Source organism: Pholis gunnellus (assembly GCF_910591455.1).
Source record: "Pholis gunnellus genome assembly, chromosome: 13".
Taxonomy (NCBI): Eukaryota; Metazoa; Chordata; class Actinopteri; order Perciformes; family Pholidae; genus Pholis; species Pholis gunnellus.
In genome coordinates, this window is record NC_136540.1 from 3878500 (window position 1) to 3902299 (window position 23800).

General features: G+C 41.4%; 2 protein-coding genes across 2 annotated transcripts; one reads left to right on the forward strand and one right to left on the reverse strand.

Annotated features, from left to right (window-relative positions):
* Positions 1–7693: 7693 nt before the first annotated feature.
* LOC306705315 (rho GTPase-activating protein 24) lies at positions 7694–14055 on the forward strand (the record flags this gene model as incomplete). Its single annotated transcript, XM_079172043.1, has 9 exons — positions 7694–7745; positions 8207–8320; positions 8802–9009; positions 9096–9228; positions 9731–9804; positions 10113–10234; positions 10853–11087; positions 12753–13697; positions 13812–14055. The coding sequence occupies 9 exons, from the start codon at positions 7694–7696 to the stop codon at positions 14053–14055; spliced, it is 2127 nt and encodes a 708-aa protein (XP_079028169.1).
* A 1689-nt stretch (positions 14056–15744) lies between these two features.
* On the reverse strand, positions 15745–23693 carry kiaa1191 (KIAA1191 ortholog). Its single transcript, XM_079170981.1, has 9 exons — positions 23556–23693; positions 22051–22170; positions 21224–21275; positions 20692–20867; positions 20400–20514; positions 20069–20196; positions 19790–19893; positions 19168–19325; positions 15745–17934 (listed from the first exon to the last, which is right to left on the reverse strand). The coding sequence occupies exons 3-9, from the start codon at positions 21246–21248 to the stop codon at positions 17723–17725; spliced, it is 918 nt and encodes a 305-aa protein (XP_079027107.1). The 5' UTR covers positions 21249–21275; positions 22051–22170; positions 23556–23693; the 3' UTR covers positions 15745–17722.
* Positions 23694–23800: the final 107 nt, after the last annotated feature.

Below are 23800 nucleotides of genomic sequence, written 5' to 3' on the forward strand. Positions count from 1 at the left end.
TTAAGTCCTGCCGTTGGGTTTAAACCCCGCTGTTGGGTTTAAGTCCTGCTGTTGGTTTTAAGTCCTGCTGTTAGGTTTAAGTCCTGCTGTTGGGTTTAAGTCTTGCTGTTGGGTTTAAGTCCTGCTGTTAGGTTTAAGTCCTGCTGTTGGGTTTAAGTCCTGCTGTTAGGTTTAAGTCCTGCTGTTGGGTTTACGTCCTGCTGTTAGGTTTAAGTCCTGCTGTTGGGTTTACGTCCTGCTGTTGGGTTTAAGTCCTGCCGTTGGGTTTAAGTCCTGCTGTTGGGTTTAAGTCCTGCTGTTGGGTTTAAACCCTGCTGTTGGGTTTAAGTCCTGCTGTTAGGTTTAAGTCCTGCTGTTGGGTTTAAGTCCTGCTGTTGGGTTTAAGTCCTGCCGTTGGGTTTAAGTCCTGCTGTTGGGTTTAAGTCCTGCTGTTAGTTTTAAGTCCTGCTGTTAGGTTTAAGTCCTGCTGTTGGGTTTAAGTCCTGCCGTTGGGTTTAAGTTCTGCCGTTGGGTCAGATTATGTTCTGCAATCAAACCATACTGGTGTTCACATGGAAACGGTCTCAGGGCGGAACCAGAGTACGATCACTGCGTTCAGAACTTTGACATGACAGTAGAGAACCAAACAGCACTTACTCATGATAGCTAATTCTCATCAGACACGACATGTGGGGTTGCTCAGAGCTCCGTTCCAAAAATGCAGAAACCTTGTAGTTAAAGGTTATGTTTTTCACAATAAAACGTTCACACAAACTGCAACAGGGCTAAACGTGACCACAAAACCAAAATATTTCGTGGTGTTTTCCATCAGCTGTTAAAGGTTATTGTGGTGACATCAGAGATGGGTGTGGCCAGAGGTGCAACAGATTAATTCTTTAAATGGAAAGAGGCCAAGCGGGCAGCAGCTGCAGGTGATGAGCGACTGTCACAGTATGTGCTGCACATCCAATATCAGCCACCCGACCGCATGGAACAAGTTTTATGTGTTTATCACATGCTGGATGATATATGATGATATGTTTTATCTTGTTAGTACCCAATGATTTATGGGTTCCACCTATATTCTCTTATTTTTGCTTAGGTCAGAGAACATTTTACCAGTGGTAAAGTGAACTCTTATCTCTAGGTTTTTTCGTGTTTTCTACTTATTTATTATACCTTTACTGTGTGATCACTTATTTATTATACTTGTTTTGATTTAGTTTTTTCTTACTTATGTCCCTTGTTGGTTTGTCCACTCTGCTGCTGTAATCCTGCAAATACCGCTGTGGGAATAATAAAAGATAATTTAATCTTATTGTCATAAGAGAAAAACATCTTGTTTTCATAGTCCACAAATTGTCCAACACAAGGAAATATAGGTTTTAAATTTAAGAAACATAAAAAAATGCATGGATATTATATAATGAAATTCAGATTATTACAGAGAGCTGCAGGAATGAGTCCTAAAACCCAGAAATGAGTCAGCATTTTGTCACTTCCTGTTCCCCGGTCTGGAAGTCAATGTGTGTCTGGTTATAAATCTGAAATAAAGTCTGTGTTTAACACAGTACGGAGGTACTGCCAAATGGTGTGTTGTACTTGAGGATAGTTGGTGGTGCCAGAAAAACAGAAAAACCTAAAGGTTTGACAATTAATGAGAAAATAACCCTTCTGGTACACAAAACACTGGCCCGGTTCCATTATACTTGAGTGAAAACCACATCAATCCAGTTGTCTGCCTTCCAAAACCTTTTATACCCGGTCACCTGCCGTCTGTGGCCAATCAGGGAAAGTCTCTGGAACTATAGTGCCACTTTACCTCAGCTGGAATCAATCTCCTCACATTCGGAGCCAATCGATGTCAAATATACTTTGGACAGACGATATTAATTAAATGCAACCTCTCAAGAGGCATAAGCAAAACATGAATATTATTAGTGAAGTAGAGAAGCAAGTAAACAATCCATTCTAAAGTGACGAAGATTACAGCAGCAAAGATCAGCCACAAAGACCTTTGAAAGGGGAAGTGCATTCCTTCTTCTTAAAGGGTCGGGAGGTCTTAAAGTCCTCCTTTAGAAAACCTTTCAAAAACAAGTTCTCGACTTATAAAGAGAAGTTTCTTCTCAGCATAGAAACCAACATCCACTCAACGAAATGCGCTCCATGAAAGTGAGATTAAATAAAAATGATAAATAATTGTGGTGGTGAAAGTCAGTTATTTTATATCTAAATGTACTCAAGAATTTACAAATATACAAAACGTCAAATAAAAATGCATAATTGTATTATTAAATAGTTATTTTTGATCCATTGACCCCATGAAGACTATAAAAACCTGTGGATGATATTGAGTGCGTTCAGCTCTTTAATCCGAGATGCTTTTTGAGTTTCCTGTATTAAACCGTTGAAGCTCTGGAAAACCCACAGACTGTCTAGAAGAAGTGGAGGTAGTCATGGGGACGTCACTCATTGAAGCCTCGACTTTGGCGATTTCGCCGTCGTCATCTTGGAATACAGCCGTCGCCATATTGGCAACCAGTGAACAGGAAGTGACCCTATCTGGACTGAGGAGGAGTGACGTAGACGTCGTATACGTCTCTGGTAGAGACCTGTCAATCACTGTGTAGCCCCGCCCTAAAGCATCCCCTGCTTTATGGTCTGTTTGACTCTAAATGGACCATCATTTACTAAATGAACATCATGCTGTATTGAAGAAGACTTGAAACTAGAGATTGAGACCATAAATTCATGTTTACAATGTTTACTGAGGTAATAAATCAAGAGAGAAGTAGAGTCATTTTCTCATAGACTTCTATACAACCAGAGGAGTCGCCCCCTGGTGGACATTAGAGAGAATTAGAGAAATGGAACGTTTGGTGCATTTTTTCTCTTAACAGAAAAAATAAGAGAAGATATGAGAGAAATTAATGAGCATGTTGTTTCCTGAGATCCAATGTGTGTGTTTTTTTTTAACATTTCAATAACTAATAAGTTAACTCAACATATTAAATCTAGTCTTGTTAACTTAACTTGACAGGTTTTACTCACTGGACTAAAAAAATAATCAGAGTTAGTCTCTCAGTATACGTCATCTTAAATATTCATATTTTAACAAGCTGTAAAATTGCAAATAATTGCCAGCAAAGATGGCAGTTTGCAAAGTGAGGAACAGGACGCTTAACTCTGGCATTTTTATGGTCTTTATAAGATCGTTCTATACATTTAGCATACAGTTTAAATAAAAAGTATCGATATTTAACTGTATGTACCGTCGCTATGTTGCGTCACGGTGTATAACACCAGGTGTTTGGTGCGAGGACGTGAGAGGTGACGCGTGGAATCTGTACTGTGGCGTTGACGCACATCGACATGCTTGTTATTTCTGTCCTAAACATAAAAAATAAAAATATCCTCACACTTAACAACTAGCATAGTTCAAATACTGAAACTAAATGCTGACCCCATCAAATGCTAAAGAGCACTCCTCCTCTCAAAAGTTGCTCATTTATTTATATTTAATATTTTATTTCATCAAAGTTCAAAGGCTTTAAAAAAATATCTGAATGTATTTGTATCTGACTTAGATGAAGAAATTAAGCAAAGTACAAACATAAATAATTTTAACAAAATGTATAAAAGGAGGATGCATGTCTCAGGATTGTGATGCACGTTGATGTTGTTTTTGGTTTTATTTTATAATTTAAGATGATTATTTAAGTGTAAATTATAGAGAATGGGTCAGGGCGGTTTATGTCTCTTTACATATATTTATTTAGTTAATTTCAAATTTAGTGTAAATATTTACTGTTTACAGAAAGAAATCAACATATATCCTCAAACAACTCTTCATATATTATTTAAGAAAAGTTAGTTTGCTTTTGTTTTATTGTGTTTTCCTTTGAATGTACAGCAACACGAGCGACTAGTGGGCAAGACCCTGCAGTGTCTATGCAACAAAGGTAATCGGAAAGTTTAAGAAAAGATTGTGGTTTGGGTTCAAATAACTACAGAACTTAAATACGGAAGTTATGTAACAGATAATTCAACGTTTTGGTTCAAATAACTACAAAGGTGACGTTACTTAAAAACAGAAGTTTTGCATCAAATAAGTCGGCGTTGACTGCTTGTTTCATACGGGACGTGAACAGCGGTCTCCTGGGTGAAAGTCCAGTGTGTTTCACGATGTTTTTATATTTTAGGTTCTTGTTGGGCCTTTTACTGTTGAATTATTAACATGTACAATATTATCAGTTTAATAGCTTTACCAACACTCGAAGAGTCTCTACTCAGACTTATGAAGCCGATAGTTTATTACTGGACCCTTTGGACTCCGTCACTCGTCAAGTGGTTAGTTGTGGTTATTGTGCGGATCACTTGGGGGCGCTGATGTTGGACTTTTCCTCTAAACGGTCAATTTGTTTTCGACAGTAACAGATTCTGACTGCTCCTGGTTAGCAATATTTCTATGCATGTGATTCATTACAGGCGTGCGGTCGAAGTGAAGAAGAGAGGAGGGGACACATTTCATTTAGCGGAGAGCACACACACCTACACACACACAAACACACACACACACACACACACACACACACACACCTACACACACTCACAGCACTTTGTAATGAAGAGTATGCCTGCCGTCCAATGGCGGTTTGTATTGACGGACAGATGTGAAAGCTCTCAGCTGTGATTAGAATCCAGTCCGTCAGACACACAAACAGGCGGACTGTTAATATTTATTGTGCTGTGAATCCGTCACACTTAAGATGACACATGTTTTGTTTCACTGACAAAGACACAAAAACACAAGTTCAATATCGTCACAGCACCAAAGAGTCAGAACAAAGCGTCTACTAACAGTCAACATTAGTTTATTTTAACCACGATACTCCTCAAGTCTGATTTATACGACATTTTATTACTAAAAACATGGACAAAATTGATTTTTTAAATGTCTTTTTCTGATTTATGGAATGATACAAAGAGATATCTAAAATTCACTCTGTAAAAACCTTTGACTCTAATGTGTCAACAAAATAAAACAAGAACTTTAAACCCGGCTTTATCCAAAGTGTAGATTTCTGTTCTGGAATTGTATGAAAACTTGCACATATTTAATAAGCAAGTTACTCATTTGCATATTTAACATAACATTCCATAAAACGTGTAATACAATAAATCATCCTCTTAATGTGAGTAATGAGCTGGTGAAGCTTCATGGTGATATCTATGAGTTCATGTTTTGACCCTCTTCACCTGTAGAGTCTCTAAATGTCTGTAATTGAACTAAACGTCTCTTTAAAGGACGTTTTCTCTAAATGAGTTTGTTCTCAGACTCTGATCCAGAAATCTCCACTTCAGCAGCTCTTACACACACCAAACGTTACACTTTCATTCCTCTCTATGTTCTGAAGGTTAACACAGAGGGGTTTGTTCACACATCACTCAGACTCATTCATACGACATTGTTGTATAACTGTTGACAGTATTTTCTGAGTGATACAAAGATATCATAAGTCTCCTCTTTATAAACATTTGACTCTCATATGTCAACAACATGAAACAAGAATTCTTCACATTTCTGTTCTGGAAATGTCTGCAAATTAGCACATATATCATACGATAATGCATCATTTTGCATATTTAAAGATACAAAAAAAAGATACAAAAAAAAGTCTTATTGTAAATAATCAACTGGGGAAGTTTCACGATGATGTTTACCCCTAATATTTGATTGCTAGTATTGATTACTTTAGTAATATACTGTATACTGTACTTTAGGCCGATGAGGTTTATTGAACTGGAGAGACAGAGAGAGAGAGAGGATGAGAGAGAGAGAGACAGAGAGAGAGAGACAGAGAGAGAGAGAGGATGAGAGAGAGAGAGAGAGAGAGAGAGACAGAGAGGATGAGAGCGACAGAGAGAGAGAGTGAGAGGTTCCTCATACTTTAATTGAGTTCAAAAGTTGACCAGCCTTTCTCGCTTTTATGTCGACTTGAATCATGGCAACAGTGTGTGTGTGTGTATGTGTGTGTATGTGTGTGTGTGCTGCAGCAGACCTTACTTCAACAGCAGCAGATTTTGAGCCAGATCATCTCTCTCTCTCTCTCTCTCTCTCTCTCTCTCTCTCTCTCTCTCTCTCTCTCTCTCTCTCTCTCTCTGCTGTGATTACTTTGGTAAAACAGCGCTGCGTCGCAGAGAACCAATTTTCCTAATGCACAGCCTTCAGACACACACACACACACACACACACACAGCATGGTTATTGATGAGGTAAATGGGGAGGGGGGCAACAAGGGGGCACACACACTGCTGGGAAACAGAGAGAGAGGGAGAGAGAGACAGAGAGAGAGAGGGGTGAGGATAGTGGGAACAAGACAGAAGGACGAGCTAGACGGGGACAAAGAGAGAGGGACAGCGGTGGGAGAGACGGGGGAGAAAAAAGGGACGGAGGAGAGGAAGAAGAAGAAGGAGAAGAAGAAGAAGAAGAAGAAGAGGGACTGGGGGGATGACGAAGACGAGGACATTTCAGATGGAGCTAATGAAGCAGAGGACAGAGAGGGAGACGAGGGAGACGAGGGAGGAGGGAAGACGTCTCCGTCCTCACGAGACGATGGACGAGACATCAGGATGATTTAACTTTTTGTTTTATAATATAGAAATATAAAAATATAGAGAATAATGCTGATTATGTGTCTTCGTGCAGGGAGACAGCCAGCATGATGTTCTCCAAAGATAGGAGGCAAAAGTCAGACATCTCACTCCCGGTGCTTTAGGGAAACCCGGAGACAGTTTCATGAAGTCCGTCCGGGGCCGATGGATCTGATCAAGGAGAGAAGCAGGAAACTATATCTAAAGAATACTTCAAGAAGAGTTGGGAAAAGGTTGCAACATCCTGGGACTTTCCTCTCCATATAAAAAAACCAGGAAGTTCTCTTCACATCGCGAAACTCCTCTTTTGAAGAACTTCTCCTCCTGAAAAGGTGTGACCCTGCAATCAAAGATCTCCCTTTAAAAGCTCTCTTGAACACCTACACATCATATCCTTAGTGCTCTTTCTAAAAACCTGCACCATCCTCTGTTCAAGGCTAACTTGAGGTTAGCATGCAGGAACATTCTGCAAGTTTCAACATCTGGCAAGAAACTCTAAATAATATTTAAACGAACATTTGAAATCTCTTTTTAAGGCCTCTATGTTACTGTACTTTTGCAGTTAAAAACCTGGAACCTCTCTTTAAGCTTTAAATATTCACTCTCCTCTCACCTTTTCAAAAAAAGGTTTTCAGCCTCTAAAATATCTTAAATGCTGATTATTCAACTAGAATCTCTTATAAAGGCACTAAATCCACCAAGAACCTCTTTTTTAACTTCATCTAAGACAATATTTGGCAGGAACTCAAACATCTATAAAGGACCTCTCTGCAAAAAGACATCTGTACTTGAATCCATCTTTAAAGGTGGAACCTGCATTTATCTGTTCTTTTAAAAGGATTTTTCTTCCAAGGAACGACTCTTCACACCTCCCAGGATGTTAAAAAACAATACTAAGTGCTTCTACTCTTCATGGTGGGGACAGAAAGAAAATCAAGTGATGCCTTTTTTTATGCAACGCTGCTAAACTTTCTCAAGTCTGCAAAAAACAAAAAGAAAACAAAAAAAACATCGTTCACATCGTCGTCGTGTGTAATTTTTCGCGCCGAGCATCTACAGCATGGGACTCAGCTGCTTCAAATCCTGGAAACATGACAGCACAGGCCACAAAGGTGACACACACACACACACACACACACACACACACACACACACACACACACACACACACACACACACACACACACACACACATTATTTGTTAATCCCTTGCAGAACTGTAGCGCTGTGTGTTGTCCTTCACTGACATCTGTTAAATGCTGACTCAGGGTTTTCTTCATCTACACATGCATGTGTGTGTGTGTTTGATGTGACTTTGAGGAGGACAGACAGTGGAGCATGATGGGACATGTGATGTGATGGGGGGGGGGGGGGGGGGCTTCCATATCACGTTTTCTTTCTGACTAATATAAAGATTTGTTGGACTACTTTTGTCTATTTGCTTCTGATTTCTCTGATTCGAGCCAAAGCAGGAAACAGTTATATTTAAACTGGCCAAACACGTTGAAATAACTTCAATAATACATTAGTTTGCATTTTGAATAACCTCTAAAGACTCGGTGTGTGAGTACAGGAAACAGAGACGTGTTGGCCAGCCCAGGATCCTACTTCTTCCTCTCTAACAGCGCCGGGCAGGGGGACGAGTGGCTGAAGAGCCTCAACAAGGGAGTCTGGATCCCTTTCACAGGTGCGCACACACACACACACACACACACACGTGTTTACAATGTTTACTGAGGTAATAAATCAAGAGAGAAGTAGAGTCATTTTCTCATAGACTTCTATACAACCAGAGGAGTCGCCCCCTGATGGACACTAGAGAGAATGCAGCTTTAACACATGAAGCTTTGACTTCACTTTACAGAACCTGAGAACCTGATGGGGTGAAGGACCTAAATCCATCAACACATTGGTTTTCAGCTGAAAATAAAGTGGTTTAGGAGGTTTAGTTATTCTTTAAAAGAACGTGATTTCTTTCTCTGATAAAGAAGCACTTGGTGTCAAAATATTAGTCTTCTAATAAAGTTTCTTGCCTTAAATACGTTTGCTCCAGTGTACTGGACAGCACATTACACCTCCTCCTTCATCTTACCTGCCCAGTCACCTTCTTTCTGATTGGACGTGATGGCTCCAGAGAGGAATCCCATTGAAACCTTCCTCCCTTGCAGGAGTCTTTGGTCAGCGTCTGGAGGAGACGGTGCTGTACGAGCGACGTTACGGGGTGCGCTTGGTTCCTCTGGTGGTGGAGCAGTGTGTGAACTTCATCCGGGAGCGCGGGCTGCACGAAGTGGGCTTGTTTCGCCAGCCGGGACAGGCCAGTCTGGTCAAAGAGCTGCAGGAGGCCTTTGATGCAGGAGAGAGGCCGTCCTTCGACAGGTACAATGCATCCTCTTTTTGTTTTGTGATCACTTGTTCCTTCGAAGGGTGAAAGAAGTGAACTCGCTGTGTTTTTCTTCCTGCAGTAGCACAGACGTCCACACGGTGGCGTCACTGCTGAAGCTCTACCTCAGACAGCTGCCGGAGCCTCTGGTTCCTTACAGACGCTACCAGGACTTCCTACTCTGTGGTCAGAAGCTGTCAAGTGATCGCACACTGGTAACCAACACACAAGTTCATTGGTTAAAGTTACTGTGAGGAACTTTTAGCTGGTCCTGAACCAGTCTCAGTGTAGTCCTGATCCTCTATCAGACCTCCATCAGTAAAGAGACCATCAGAGAGACGATGGTCTATTTCTATAGAGTTATTCTTAATGCTCGTCATGGGAGCCACCAGGTCGGATTCTAGTGAACTCAGATGAAATCATGCAGGTTCACCAGAGACTCCTTCAGCTCAGACCGGTCCACCGTGGACAGACCCAGATCCTCCAGCAGAGACCGGTCCACCGCAGACAGACCCAGATCCTCCAGCAGAGACCAGTAAAATTAGGTTTTCTAAAGGGACTCTGGTGCTCGGAGACACTACCACTTTAGTCCACAGGGACCGCCAAACTTAACACAAAATAAAAGTTCCTCGTAGTGACTTTAAAGAGCAGCTTAACACCACCTGGAAACCTGTTCGCGGTGATGTACTGACTCCCATCTTCTTCTTCCTCACTCAGGTTTTGGCAGAATTGAGGAATCTTCTTCATGAGTTGCCAGTTGCAAACTTCAACCTACTCAACTTTATCTGCCAGTAAGAAGACTTCACTATAGATGGACAGTTTGTAGCCACATTTCTTGTTTAAACTTACTTGGTTTGTTTAAATGCATTTGAATATTTACATTTAATAGAATTCTGTATCCAAAAAAAATCTTATTATAACTAAAATAAAGTTTTTCTTCTTAATTACAGTAAAGTACTGCAAATATTTCGGAGACTTTTAAACCTTAACAAGAACGTTATTGACAAAATTGTGAATTATTGGGAGTAATTGTCATTAACTTGAAAGAGTATTAATTATCTGTGTGTGTGTGTGTGTGTGTGTGTGTGTGTGTGTGTAGGTTTTTAAATGAGGTCCAGAGTTACTCCAGTAGTAACAAGATGAGCGGACAGAACTTGGCCACTGTGTTCGGACCAAACATCCTCCGAGCCAAAGCTGAAGACCCACAAAGCCTCATGGGAGGTAGACAGCACCATAAGAATGATGAATTATTATTTTTTAAACCAAGTTTTGTTGCCTGAACCTAACTAAGTTCTAGTTGTTTTACCTAAACATGACCAAGTACTTCTGTTGCCTAAATATAACCAAGTTGTACTTTTGTTGCGTTTTTGTTTTGTTTCAATTTCGTTGTAATCTTAAGCCAAACCATGATGTTTTGGAGCAATTTTATTATTTTCAATATACAGCGTGACCCACTTTACAACGTTTCAAACTGTTTCAAACTGTGACTGTGATCTGGGAGAAAATACCTGTCCCTCTAAACATAATTAAGAATGCAACATTTTAGCTGTATGGAAATGTAAATTTGTACGAGACAGGGTTGAAAAAAAGTAGTATTTTATTCTGGCAAGGAACGTGGATCTACTTTTTTTTACAAAGAAAATAACTAATTTCATCAGATTAATTTGTAAGATTTTGTACTCAAATAAAAAGTCTCAGAATGATATTAAGTGTGCTTCCCAATTAGCTCTTGAAGGTGATAAGTGAGATTTGAAACACAACCATTGTTGTGGTGTTTGCCACCTGAGAGAACCAGTAGGGTTCTTGAAGAACATCTGAATCCCTCTCTCTGTTTCCTAGGTGCAGCGCTGGTCCAGGTGTTGATGTTGGAGCTGATCAGAGAACACGAGTCTCTGTTTGCCAAAATCCCCCCGACACTCTCCGCCCATCCACTGCAAGGTTTGCATCATTCACCGAGCGCTCTGAGGCAGCCTCATCTCCACCAGTCACCCTGCCTCCGCCAGCTGTCGATGCCTCTCATCGTGGAGCGCTCCAGAGAGCCGGGGCAGCCCGCCGCAGACGAACAGAACCCCAGGTAACATCTCATGGACTCACATGGTCTGTCTGGGTGATGTGGCAGTTAGCAAATGTTCAGGTCCTTTTAAAATTAAACCCAACCGGAAAAATTCATAGACGCATAGATAGAAGAGACCAACACATTCTCACTCCAAGTGCGTCAAATGCGTCGCTTGGTCAGTGGCCTTACGCTACGGCGCTCTAGCGTCAGTTTTGGACGATTCGGGGATGTCGTGTCAGTTTCTGCTTTCACACGGATAGTGTCTTTTCAAAATAAACTTCCAACATAGATTTGCTTAGAAAAAATATTTTGTTTTTAGGACTATCTACCTATTCGGGTGCAATTTGGGGTCCAAGGACAAGGACACCATGGACGACCCGTTCTACCACTGAGCCACCGTCGCCTAACGAATTGTGGTTTGGGTTCAAATAAGTACGTTTGTTATGTGGCGTTAGCTAAGTATGTTAGTTCATAACAAAACTACGGTAAAATAAGATAACTGTGACTTGGTTTTACATGCGACATGAACAGTGGTCTCCTTGGTGCAAGTCCTGTGTTTGTCATCCATCGACGCAGATCTCCTCGTCTTTTATAATATGTCGGATGCTCTGACATTATGAAGCCTACAGCTTCAGCAACCAGAAGCAAAACAAAGGGTTGAGCCACTTCTTTTTGCAACCAGAGGAGTCGCTCCCTGATGGCTGTTAGAAAGAATGCAAGTTTAAGGCACTTCTGCGTTGGCTTCAGACCCGGAGGTTGCCGCCTGGTCTCATACAGACTCTAAAGGGTGCCTTGGCGCGTCGGTATCAGATGCCACTGACCGTGAGTTGGAAGTGAGAACGGAGTCAAGAAATGGATCCACATTATTGAGTCTCCTCTTTTTTCTAGACCTCTACACTTGTGTCCTTGACATGCCGAACCAACAACCTTTTCTTCATATACGATTCTTTTTTCTGACATCCATCAATCCTCAATATCCAATTCTACCATGCATGATACAACCTTTTATCACATACTGTTGTGTGGTTGGTCCTTGCTCGTGAAATGATTTTAGTTCTAAAACAAATGTCTTAGGAGCTGATCACAACGAGATGAGCCCCTAAAAGAGCCCCTAACGCGTCGGTAGAAACGCGTCGACGGCACAACTACTATTTTCAGAATAAGAACTGTCTTTTGCAACCGTAAAATTTGCAATGAAATATAATAAACAAACAAACTGATAACAGTACGTTTCCTATTATATGGTGTGGTTTTTAGACAAGCATTAAAATTTAAATATTCTCAACTTTTCAGCACCTTGCACGAAGTCGCACAGCTTGTCAATGTCACACTTCACCGAGGCAGCCAATCAAATCAAGCAAGAGGCGGGCGGGCTTTACTATTTTACCACTGACTTCCTGTTTTTATGCCGGTAGATGTGGTAAGAACGGACATTGATTTTAACAATAGTTAATTACGATGAACTATATAATTTCCCCCTCCTCATTCAACAGCAGAGCAACAGCAAGACCTCGATGCCTGCAAAGAATAATTTTTTCCCCGTTATTTACATTTGATTTGCCCGACTCGCTTTGCCAAGGGGTGTTTCTGAAGCGGCCACACCTGTTAAGACTCGTCTCGTGTGATCGGCCCCTTAGTGGATCATCTTAAAAGTCTAACCTTACTTTCCTTTGCTTTCTTCAGCTACGTCTTCTCTGCCGCTGCCAAATCTGACTTGTCCTCTGGTCAGAAGAGATTTCTCGGCCATCGATACACCTCCTCCCACCCAGAGAACTGCTTCTACCCCCTGGCCTCCTCCAGTCAGCCCCTTCAGCTAAAACACAACATAGATTATCACCAGAACCACTCTGGGCAAGGACCATCCACTGCAAATGTTCAAGCCTCTACAAACAGCCTACAAGACCCACCGCCAGACAGCTCCAAGCCCAGACCGACTCCCATGAGCTGGGCAAAGGCCTGGCCTGGCCCAGGAGAGGCAGGCACTGGTTTCTGGAGCTCTGGTGCTGCAGAGGAAGATGGTGCCGCGCCAGGAACAGCCAGCGGGGGAAGCAGTGAGGTTCAAGAGGACAGCAACCTTTCTGCCTACGACAACCTGGACAGAGTGTCTCTACGTCACAGGATGGAGGATGGGCATTTTGAAAGCAATGATCCAGGAGGCCATATCGGACCTTTTGGAGAGCAGGTGGAGCTGGAGGAGGCCGGGCTTACAAGGGACTCCTTGTCTTCATGGTCTTCCTGTGAGGTTCTACCATTCGACGAGGGCGGTGAAGCTTTGGCCACGGTTAGTCCTGACGTATCACTAAAGACACCGATAACTTCAAGTCAGGTGGCAGAAGAAGAAAACAGCGATAACGACGATCATGAAGATGGCAACGACAATGATAACGATGAAGACAATTATGACGGTGCTGATGACGACGTCCACCACCCTAACTCCCCAGCATCCTGTTCCGCGCCCAGCGAAAGCCCTCTCAGTACGGGCAGCTCAGAGGTGTTCCTCCCCTCCGTACCTTCAGACCTCCAGGGGCCCGAGCCAGAGTTACAGCCCGGGGACGCTCACTCACTCCTGGCCAAGCTGCGGCATCAGATGGCCCGGCATAAGGCAGAGTACCAGACCAGGATACAGAGGTGAGACACCAGCACAAGGAGGAAATACATATACATACTTTCACAAATGCTACATGTTTCTAGTGTTTGTTGCAAAAATGTACGTACTATTTGGTATATGTGTGTTTACGGTAGGTTGGAGCGCTGCAACGACGTCCTGGAGCGGCAGGTTGCGGTACTGCGGGTCAGTCTGGAGCGGCAGAAGCGCAGCCGAAGCGTCGCCGAGATCAAGATCCGCAACATGGAGCGGGCCAAAGAGGACGCCGACCTCCGAAACGACACGCTGCAGAGGGAGATGGAGCTCTTCTTTCAGATGTATGGAGAGGCCAAGAGAAGAGGAGGGAATGAAGGAGGTAGAGGAGGAGGAGGGAGTCTCTGAAGACGGATGGAAAGATTCTTTCGAAGTGTGTGGAGCGGTCGGAGGATAACAGTGTGAAAGAGGATGATTGAAAGTCGATCATTGAGGCAGATCGTGGAGGCATCAAACCCAGAAGGAAAAGACTAAGGAGGGCAAGAAATGAAAGGAGTTGTTGTCCGATCCAGAAGACAATCTGAAGAAATAAGACAGTTGTTTTGTCGTTTCAATCAGGTAGCCTCGGGCCGAAGAGGTTCAGCTCACGGGTTTTCCAGAAGGTTTGAATTTAAAGAGCCGGTGTGGACGTATGTCGGATTGGTTTGCTGGAGCAACTGATGGACCCTCTGAGTGTCTTCTTGCAAGTTGAGGTATTATTCAACATAAACCGTAACCTTTGAGAAAACAAACCTAATTCCAAACTGTTCCTGGACAACCGAGATCTGGAAGAGAAAGGAAAACAAAGGCCTTGTCCAGACTTTTCAAGATGTCAGAACTGCTGTACTTAACGACTGATCTCAGATGAGGTTTACGGACTATTCCAGTTGCTGCGACTGGAGCGCATGATGCCAGAATTCGAGCTCAGAGTCCATCAGTCCGTCCCTTGTGTCCACATAAGACAGGGAGCACTAATGCGGGTCTTTGCCGTCTGTTTCGTTGTTCAGGAGAATTCGCTGTCTCCCACCTTCCCCGCTCCAGTTTTTTTGACAATCTTATATGGTAATGCTCAGACTCTCTAAGACTCGTCTCCAAGATACTTAACCAAACATTGACATTGGTATCGTCTTGGACAGTTGACGACGAGGTCAAGAAGCTTGAACTAGACAATCTGTTGTGACGGAAAAAAGCAGGGATAACGTTCGGACACAAGGGTTTCAGTCTCTGAAGTTGTGTTGTCAGCGATAGGCTTTAGAGAACTTAAAGTTACTGTGAGGAACTTTTACCTGGTTCTGAACCTCCATCAGTAAACGAGACCATCAGAGAGGAGATGGTCTATTTCTATAGAGTTATTCTTAATGCTCGTCATCGGAGCCACCGGGTCGGATTCTGGTGAAACCAGATGGAATCATGCAGGTTCACCAGAAACTCCTTCAGCTCAGACTCCAGCAGAGACCGGTCCACCGTGGACAGACCCAGATCCTCCAGCAGAGACCGGTCCACCGTGGACAGACCCAGATCCTCCAGCAGACACTGGAGACACTTGTCTTTTTAACGTATATAAATTATAACCTTTTCATTTCCTGCAAGTGATCCAGGTGTTGTCTCCTAAGTGGTCCGCTAATATACGCTGGAGCGATCTGGTTTACTTATAGACGCAGATCTCAGAATCAACCGGCGACACACTGTTATTCATTATAATAATAATAATAATAAAATGACTGGATGCTGTTTCTAAATTACTTGTTTTCAGGAACTAGACTGACTGCACTGCAGCAGATGGTGGAGATGTTTTAGTTTTTACAGTTCGAGTGCAGTTCACTCTGCATGAAGATGCTTTTGCAAAAAAAACACTTCTGACACTTTATAAGGAAAATAAACTCAGTTACACACAGTTACTCATGTGTTAAACCTGTTTTTTGTTCTGTATTCATTGGTGAACTGAGGCTGAAATAAATGACTACAGATCCACAATGAATGTTTAAATGGAGATAAATAGTTCTGAGTGGAGATATTGTGCAAAATACGTTGAAATAAAACACTGACTCTTTGTTTTTCTGATGACAACATAACATTTATTGTGAAATTTCAAAGTGTACAGAGACTGTATAAACCAAGGACAAGGTCTCTTTGCCATCAACTGGAAAAATATTGACCAGACGAACAGAAAACGTCACAACCGTACAGATTCAGATGTGATTCTTCAGTCAGGGAGAGATTTAAAGGGGAGTGTCACACTTTACACACAGCGAACATAAACTTTAACTCAGAGGAAACAGTCATATCTTAATATTTACAGCTGCTGAGGGTTCAGGAATGTTCAACACAACATCTGTCAGCAGAGGTTTAGGTGCCAAATGACATTTTTACTTCAAACTGCTCAGTCATATTGAGCAATTGATCAAATCAGAGTGAAAGAACAATCAGCCGGGTGCTTCATTTAATTTGACGGGTGAGAATCATTGAGCGCAACGAAGATTCACGTCATCTCGCAGAAACCTCAGCATTTAGCTAGCGCTGCAGGATTTTTTTTGAGTGACAAGGCTTCTGCAGGATGCAGCACCATTTTATTTCTTCAGTCGCGTCGCACCCAAACTCATCTGGAACCCTTCATCATTGACCGTCAGACCGGTAGAAAACAGAGGCCACATGTTGACGGTGCTCACACAGTCTTTAAACCTTCGTCTTCTTTTCGGTTCTTTTGAATTCTTTCCTCCTTTGATTGAAACCAGCAATCGCAAAACTCCCAAAATAAACAAAATCTGTTGCTACAGTGGAATATAAAAAAAAAAGGATCTATAAATTAAAACATCTGTAACACAAAACAATAAGTGTAACGTTTCAGTGAGCAGGATTTCCTGAGACAATTTATTTTTTTTTCTCTTGGTTTGATTTGTTAAACTACACTTAAGGAATCTGTTCGAGGTTTTCTTCCACCCTGCTTATTGAAATGTCCCTTTAAGAAGACGGACTATCAACACAGTAAGTTTTCTCACATTGACTTGCATCCTGGAGGAATGTGTAACACGAGAGGCTAATCGAGCATGTTTAGTAGGAATAAAGTGCTTTTCTTTTTTTAACAGAGGATCATTTTAAACAAGGATCACCGTCATCTTCACTACATATGAGGATCAGCCACTGCCAGCATGCTGCAGCTGTAACAGTAACAAGACCAAGGGTCGAGGGAAAGTATGATTGTTTTTTTACAGCCAAGTAACACAGTCAACGCCTCAAAGATGGAGATGGGAAGTTGTTAAAAACGTAGCATGTTGTAACTACTGCGCAACATGCTGAATGGATGAGGACTTTGTTTTATTTTTTCCTGCTAAGTAAGTTTATTTACAACTTGTTTTGTCAGATTTCCTTTAGGTAACGTCGCCAACATCCCAGATAACAGGCGCCAAGTTTCCATTTAAGTCAAGAAAACATTTGAAATGTCACAAGAAACAAAACCACATTTCCATCAACTGGTTTGGAGCGAATAAACTCAGCTGCAGGGCTGAAATTCAAGATTATTTGGTGAATAAAAGCAACAAAGCCCACGAAGACGTCTTCAAATGTCACAACTCTAAAGATATTCAGTAACCAGAAAACATCCACATTTAACTCTTTCTTTAAAAAATATACTCAAACCAATGAATTGATGATCAAAAGAGTTGCAGATTGATTAAATAGTCGACGACTAATCTGTAATCTGCCAGAAAACGTAGAAGAAGAAGTAGAGGTTTGGGTCGTCTTGGCCGACCAATCAGAGAATGTCTTCAGGAATTTGTTTCAAATTCGAGACGTCACAATTTATTTATGAAAAACGTGTCAAAAAGCACCTCGAGCGAGCGTTGAAGACGTTTCTTTCTGCAGCTTTTCTAATGCGATGTTCATAACGTGTCGATGGAAACACGGCGAGCGATTACCTCGTTGAGCACGTTATTAATAGGAAGGACGTACAAAACTACGAAAATGAGACCCAAGTTGTAATAAAGCAGAGTTGACGACATGATTACATTTCATGGGACCTTTGATGAGACGTGTGCTGGTCTCAGAAGCCGGAGGGCGTGAGGACGTTCATGTCTCTGGGCTTCAGCTTGTGAGGTCGCGCTCCCTGCCGCCGAGCCTCCACGGTGGGGATCTCCATCTTGGGAGGGTTCACCTGCTGAGCGGTGGTGCTGTCGGCGAGCCGCGTGGCCGACGACTTCATCACCTCCAAGGGCGTCGGCTTCTGGGCGCCACGGTATGCCTGCAGCGCAAAGCCTGCTGGGAAAAAAGAAGAAGATTTTTGTTAATTTTTTTATATTCTGGCAAAGAAACAAAGGATTTAACCCTCTGGACCATAAAACCGTCCGGCGGGATTAACATTTTTTCTTTCATCAACAAAACTACCGTTTATCTCAGCCAGAAGCTGTAAAAAACATAATCATCATCAGATATTCCGACAGTCTTTGAACACATCATGTGTGACAAAAGTTTCAGTCAGAAAAAGAAGCAAAAACGAGGCTTACATTTGTGATATTTCATCAAAAACATTTTATTCTTCATGTTCTCATTTAAAATCTTGTCCCAAATAAAGCGTTTGAATCGACTACATTCTGTTAAAACATGTAGAGGCATTTTTATCCAAAACTGGTAACATTGGTTTGAAAACATGTTGGATGTATAGATGCCAGAGTTTTCCAATTGTTGTAAAATAAATGATCAAAGATATTCAACTTGTGTTTTCTTCTTTTTAATGATTGATGTCATCATAACTGTTATTCTGCACTAAAGACATGTTCTAGTTCTCTCTACTTCTAGTCATCATGGTTCTGTTTCCACAGAGGATCAGGACTTTTATTTTGAAGAGAACATAAAGACCTCACAGATAAAAACGCCCCAAACTGCTTTGAGGGTTGAATAAGAAAACCAGCTTGCAAGATCTAAATATTTATATTAAATCATTTTTAGCATCTTTTTTCTTTAAAACTTGTTTACAAAAGTGCTAAATATAAACTATAACCTGTTTATTTACTTATTCAGTTAAAAATTGTACATTTCTTAACAGCTGCTGTGAATAAATGTTAAGATTATATAAACATCTGGCCAAGCAAATGAATGACTGTAAATTTGAAAATAGTATTACTGACATTAAGAATTATTATTATTGTTGTTATTATTATTATTATTATTATTAGTTGTGATAAACGTTCCACTAGTCTGAAAGACGTGTCCCGTCTTAAGTGACTTACCTAAAGTCATGTTGTAACAAAGACTGATAGTTTCCAGACTGAATCGTCCCTCATGTGAGAAGATGAACGTCGTTTCTCAGCGAACAAACTGACACTAAAGTTTGTTTTTAAAGCTCCGTGTTTACCGTCGGTCCTAAGTTCATGTGTTCACCCATTAACCCAAATTCTGGACGTTTCCTTTTTATGTTTTTTCCAGAACAAACAGAAGTCTCTAAACTCTGAGTACAGATTGAGAGCCCCACAGCGGGGCGGTGCTGGTTACCTGAGGCCGTGGGGTCTGATCCCAGGTCAGAGGTCGACTTGTGGACGAGCGGCCGCGGTCCGAACACGCTCCACCGATCCACCGCCGACTCAGAGCCACCGAGGTCCACACTGCTGTTAGTGGAGCTCACCTCTGAACTGGTGCTGCCGAACCAGCCCCTACACACACACACACACACACACACACACGCACACACATACACGCACACATACACGCACACATATACACACACACACACACACACACACACACTTAACCAACAGCTTAAAGGTTTTCAATGTTTCAGTCATTTTATGATCAAGATGGATTTTGTGTGTCTGTGAACCTGCGGTGCTGCTTTGGGGAGCTGTGAGGAGTGTATGTGTGTGTGTGTGTGTGTGTGTATCTGCGGTGCTGCTTTGGGGAGCTGTGAGGAGTGTGTGTGTGTGTGAACCTGCGGTGCTGCTTTGGGGAGCTGTGAGGAGTGTGTGTGTGTGTGTGTGTGTACCTGCGGTGCTGCTTTGGGGAGCTGTGTGTGTGTGTGTGTGTGTACCTGCGGTGCTGCTTTGGGGAGCTGTGTGTGTGTGTACCTGCGGTGCTGCTTTGGGGAGCTGTGTGTGTGTGTGTGTGTGTGTGTGTGTACCTGCGGTGCTGCTTTGGGGAGCTGTGAGGAGTGCTGGATGGAGTGGACTGAGTTGAGGAGCTCTGTCGATCTTCTCTGGCCTCCAAACTCTGAATCTGCAGTTTCTGAACAACAACATTCCGTCTTTAGTGATGACATCATGACCAGAAGTCATGACGTCATCACCAAGCAGCCGACCAACAACAACAGATTGTTTACAGGTGTACTACAGGTGTACTACTGATTTAAGCCTTTTACGTCTTGGCCTTTAAGTTTCTAACAACGTTTCCCATGATTCACCTGGAGGGACTCGGGCATGCGGTGGTGGACCCTGGTCTCCTCGGCGGTGAGGCCTTTGTGGGGGGTGTAGCTGGTGTCGGTAAGCCCCGCCCTCTGCTCAAACCTGTAGACGCTATCCTGAGTCTGCTCTGAGAGAGACAGTTACAATAAAGAGACAATGTTTAAAGATGAAACATTCAAAAGGAGAATTAAAAAGAATGAAATGGTTGTTAATGACTTGTGAATGAGACATGTTCTAGTCCCCATGGTTCTGTTTCTATAGAGGAGCAGGACTTTATACCACAGAGAGAATAAAGATCAGAACATCTGAGAGTTAACAGAGCTCACATACTGGTGATGAGAGAGTTCATGATGACGGAGGAGGCCTTGGCTTTCACCACAGCTGGTGCCCTGAAGGGGGAGCTGTCTGTCACCGTAGACTGACTCACCGCACCGCTCTCATCCTCCTGGTGAGATAAAAAATAAATCATCATCATCCTCCTCATCTACGCTCAGCGTCTTCCTCATCATCCTCTACGCTCAGCGTCTTCCTCATCCTCATCTACGCTCAGCGTCTTCCTCGTCATCATCCTCTACGCTCAGCGTCTTCTTCAGCAGCAGCGTTAGTGTTTGTTAGTTCTCACCTCAGCCAGGCGAGAGAACTTCCTCTCCGGTATGACGGGTCGTCTCCACAGGTTGTTGATGCTGATGTCGTGGGGGGGCGTGGACATGGGGGCCTCCAGGTTGTCATCGTAGCTGAGGGCCCGTCGGGTCATCCCGATGGGGAGCCTCATCCCGCCCATCCCAGAATCCTCTATGGCTGCAAACAACAACAACAACAACAACAACAACAGATTATAATACGACCGGAAGCAGCAACAGATTTAAACTAACGTCACACACTTGGCTGACTCTCTACGTCAGAGATCTTTTCATTTTCATATTTTGTTTTAAATGTTCCTCATGTGTCCCATAAAAGAACCTTCTGATTTAAGAATAATAAACTCTCTCTCCGTATCTTTAAAAATAAATTGAAGACCAATATGTTTTAATCGGGCTTTTAATTTTTTAATTCAATCATTGGTTTTAATCATTTTTATTAAATAATTATAATTACTAATTCATCGATTATTTAGATAAATTGATTAATACTTAGCTCGTTGATGAATCACTCACCTGGTAGATCACCTGTGTTAGACATGATGTCAGTGAGACCACGAACAAGGACCTGAAAATAAAGAGAGATCTGAGTCACCAAAAAGTCCCCTAAAATAAATAAAGTTAAAAAGTCCACTAAAATAAATAAAGTAGCAAATTCCAGAAAAATTAAAAGTTAATAATTCCCGAAAAATAAATAGTTAAATTCCACTAAAATAAATAAAGTAAAAAAGTCCACTAAAATAAATAAAGTAGCAAATTCCCGAAAAATTAAAATTAAATAATTCCACAAAAATAAAAAGTTAATAATTTCACAAAAATAAATAAAGTTAAATTCCACTAAAATAAATAAAGTAAAAAGATTCCACTAAAATAAAGTTAAAAAGTTCCACTAAAATTAAAAGTAAATAATTCCACTAAAATAAATAAAGTAAAAGATTCCACTAAAATAAATAAAGTAGTAAATTCCACAAAAATAAATAAAGTTAAATTCCACTAAAATAAATAAAGTAAAAAGATTCCACTAAAATAATGTAAAAAATTCCACACAAATAAGAAGTAAAAAATTCCTAAATAAATAAAGTACAAAAATTCCACTAAAATGAATAAAGTAGCAAATTCATCAACAATAGAAAAAGTAAAAAAAAAAACAGAATAAATACAAGAGTAAAAATATAAAGTGTATAAGAAGTGATACCAACACCAGTAATTAATGGAAAGTAAAATAGAGATAATATAATAATATTGAGCACGATATTCTAGTATTTAAAAAAAAACGTCATCCTTTATATTGTAAATAAATACACATATATATATATATTAATATAGTAAATAAATATAAATACCTTCCGGCTGTGTTTTTGTGATGCGGACCAACTGGTGACAAGTTACATCGGTCTGTCAGGCACACACAAGGCCCTCTGGTAGTGCATTGTGGGTAAGCAGCCACGCCAAGATGGAAGCAACTACGGAGACAGCGAAGGTCAAAGGTCAACAGTTTAATTCAGAACACAACTCTCTTCTGTCTTTTAAACTTAACTTCTTACTAACAATTATTCTATTTAATCTACATATAATAAAAACAAGGTGATTTGTTTTGTTTAAATGTCAAATTTAGTGTCCAAATGTTTTTGGATATTTTCTGCAACATGGATACTGCTAACAAATAATAATAAAGGTAAAGATATAGTGGTCATGTCTGACAAATGGAGCCGATGATGACATCATCCCAGAGGATGATGACGTCACTCCTACTGCAGCAACAAAAGGCCTGCAGCACCCCTTCAAAATAAAAGCTTACATTTTCCTCTTGTGGGGTTCATCAAGTCCTGCATTACACAAAAGAACTTATTATTACTATTAGCTGACTTATTGTCAATTAAATGATGCTCCAATTAAGGCTGCATCCAACAATTATTATTTATTAATCTGACGGCTATTTTCACAATTAATCGTTTGTCTAAAAATGTCAGAAAATAGTGAGACATGTCAACAAAAGTTACCCAAAGCCAAAGAGGACGTCTTAAAATGTTAAAGATATTCACTTTAATACGACATAAAAGCAGAGAGAAGCAGGTGATCTCCGTATTTGAGGGCCTGAAAAGAGCATTTAATGACATTTAACAGGAAGATATCACTTAAAAGATGAATTAACTGTTAATAGGGTTGAGGGTTCTGTCGACTAGTCGATTAATCCCTGCAGGTCTGAATACAATTAGAAACTCCATGTCTTCTGTGGACAAGAACGTGTCATCAAATAGCAACGACAATCAAATAGCTACGACATCACATCGTTATAATATTATAAACGCAGATAAATAAAACTAATTCTGCCAATATTATCCACGATGAGGCCACAGCCTCGCCAAACTCCATTCAGATATTTAGCATTTTAAGGGTATTCTTTACAATGAGGGTTACAGGTATATTACGGTATTATTCCTTCTATATTCACATGATAGCATAATAAATTCAGCTAATATCTGATTCACCGAAGAACATTTATTTCCAAGCAAATCTCACACGCTGATGTGAGGAAACAGGAAAAGCTGCTTTGAAAAAAGCTAATTTTCACTTCAACAGAACCTGCTTGGTGTTGTTTTACTGATGCCGAATTGAAGCATGGCGTGTACACATTCGCAAAAATGTATAAAATCAAAGTTCAACATTTTTAATCGTCGCCTGGGAGTTGTTTTATCGTTAAAACTCTCATATCTCGGGTGTAGTTTGGTGGCAGCTCGGAGCGTCGACGCACGAGATAGCGGAACCGGTTGGCGCTGGCTGCAGGACAACAAAATCAACCGTTAACCGGGGCGACTAACGGTTGTTGATCAGCGTTATTTCATCTCACCGGAAGGTAACGCGAGCTTCAGGCCAACAACCGAGACATCGGTGAGCCTCCAATGTCGACTGGTTCAAGGCGAAGAAGACGGATTTGTTGGGTAGCAGCCATTATTATTGTGCCCGATGAAATAAAGCAGCTTCCTCGAATGATGGAATGGTAGATTTCTCGTTTGCCTGTTCTCGTTGCTTATCGCGAGAGTTGAGGATAAGATCACAGGCACACAAACACACATGATGGACGCACGCAAACTG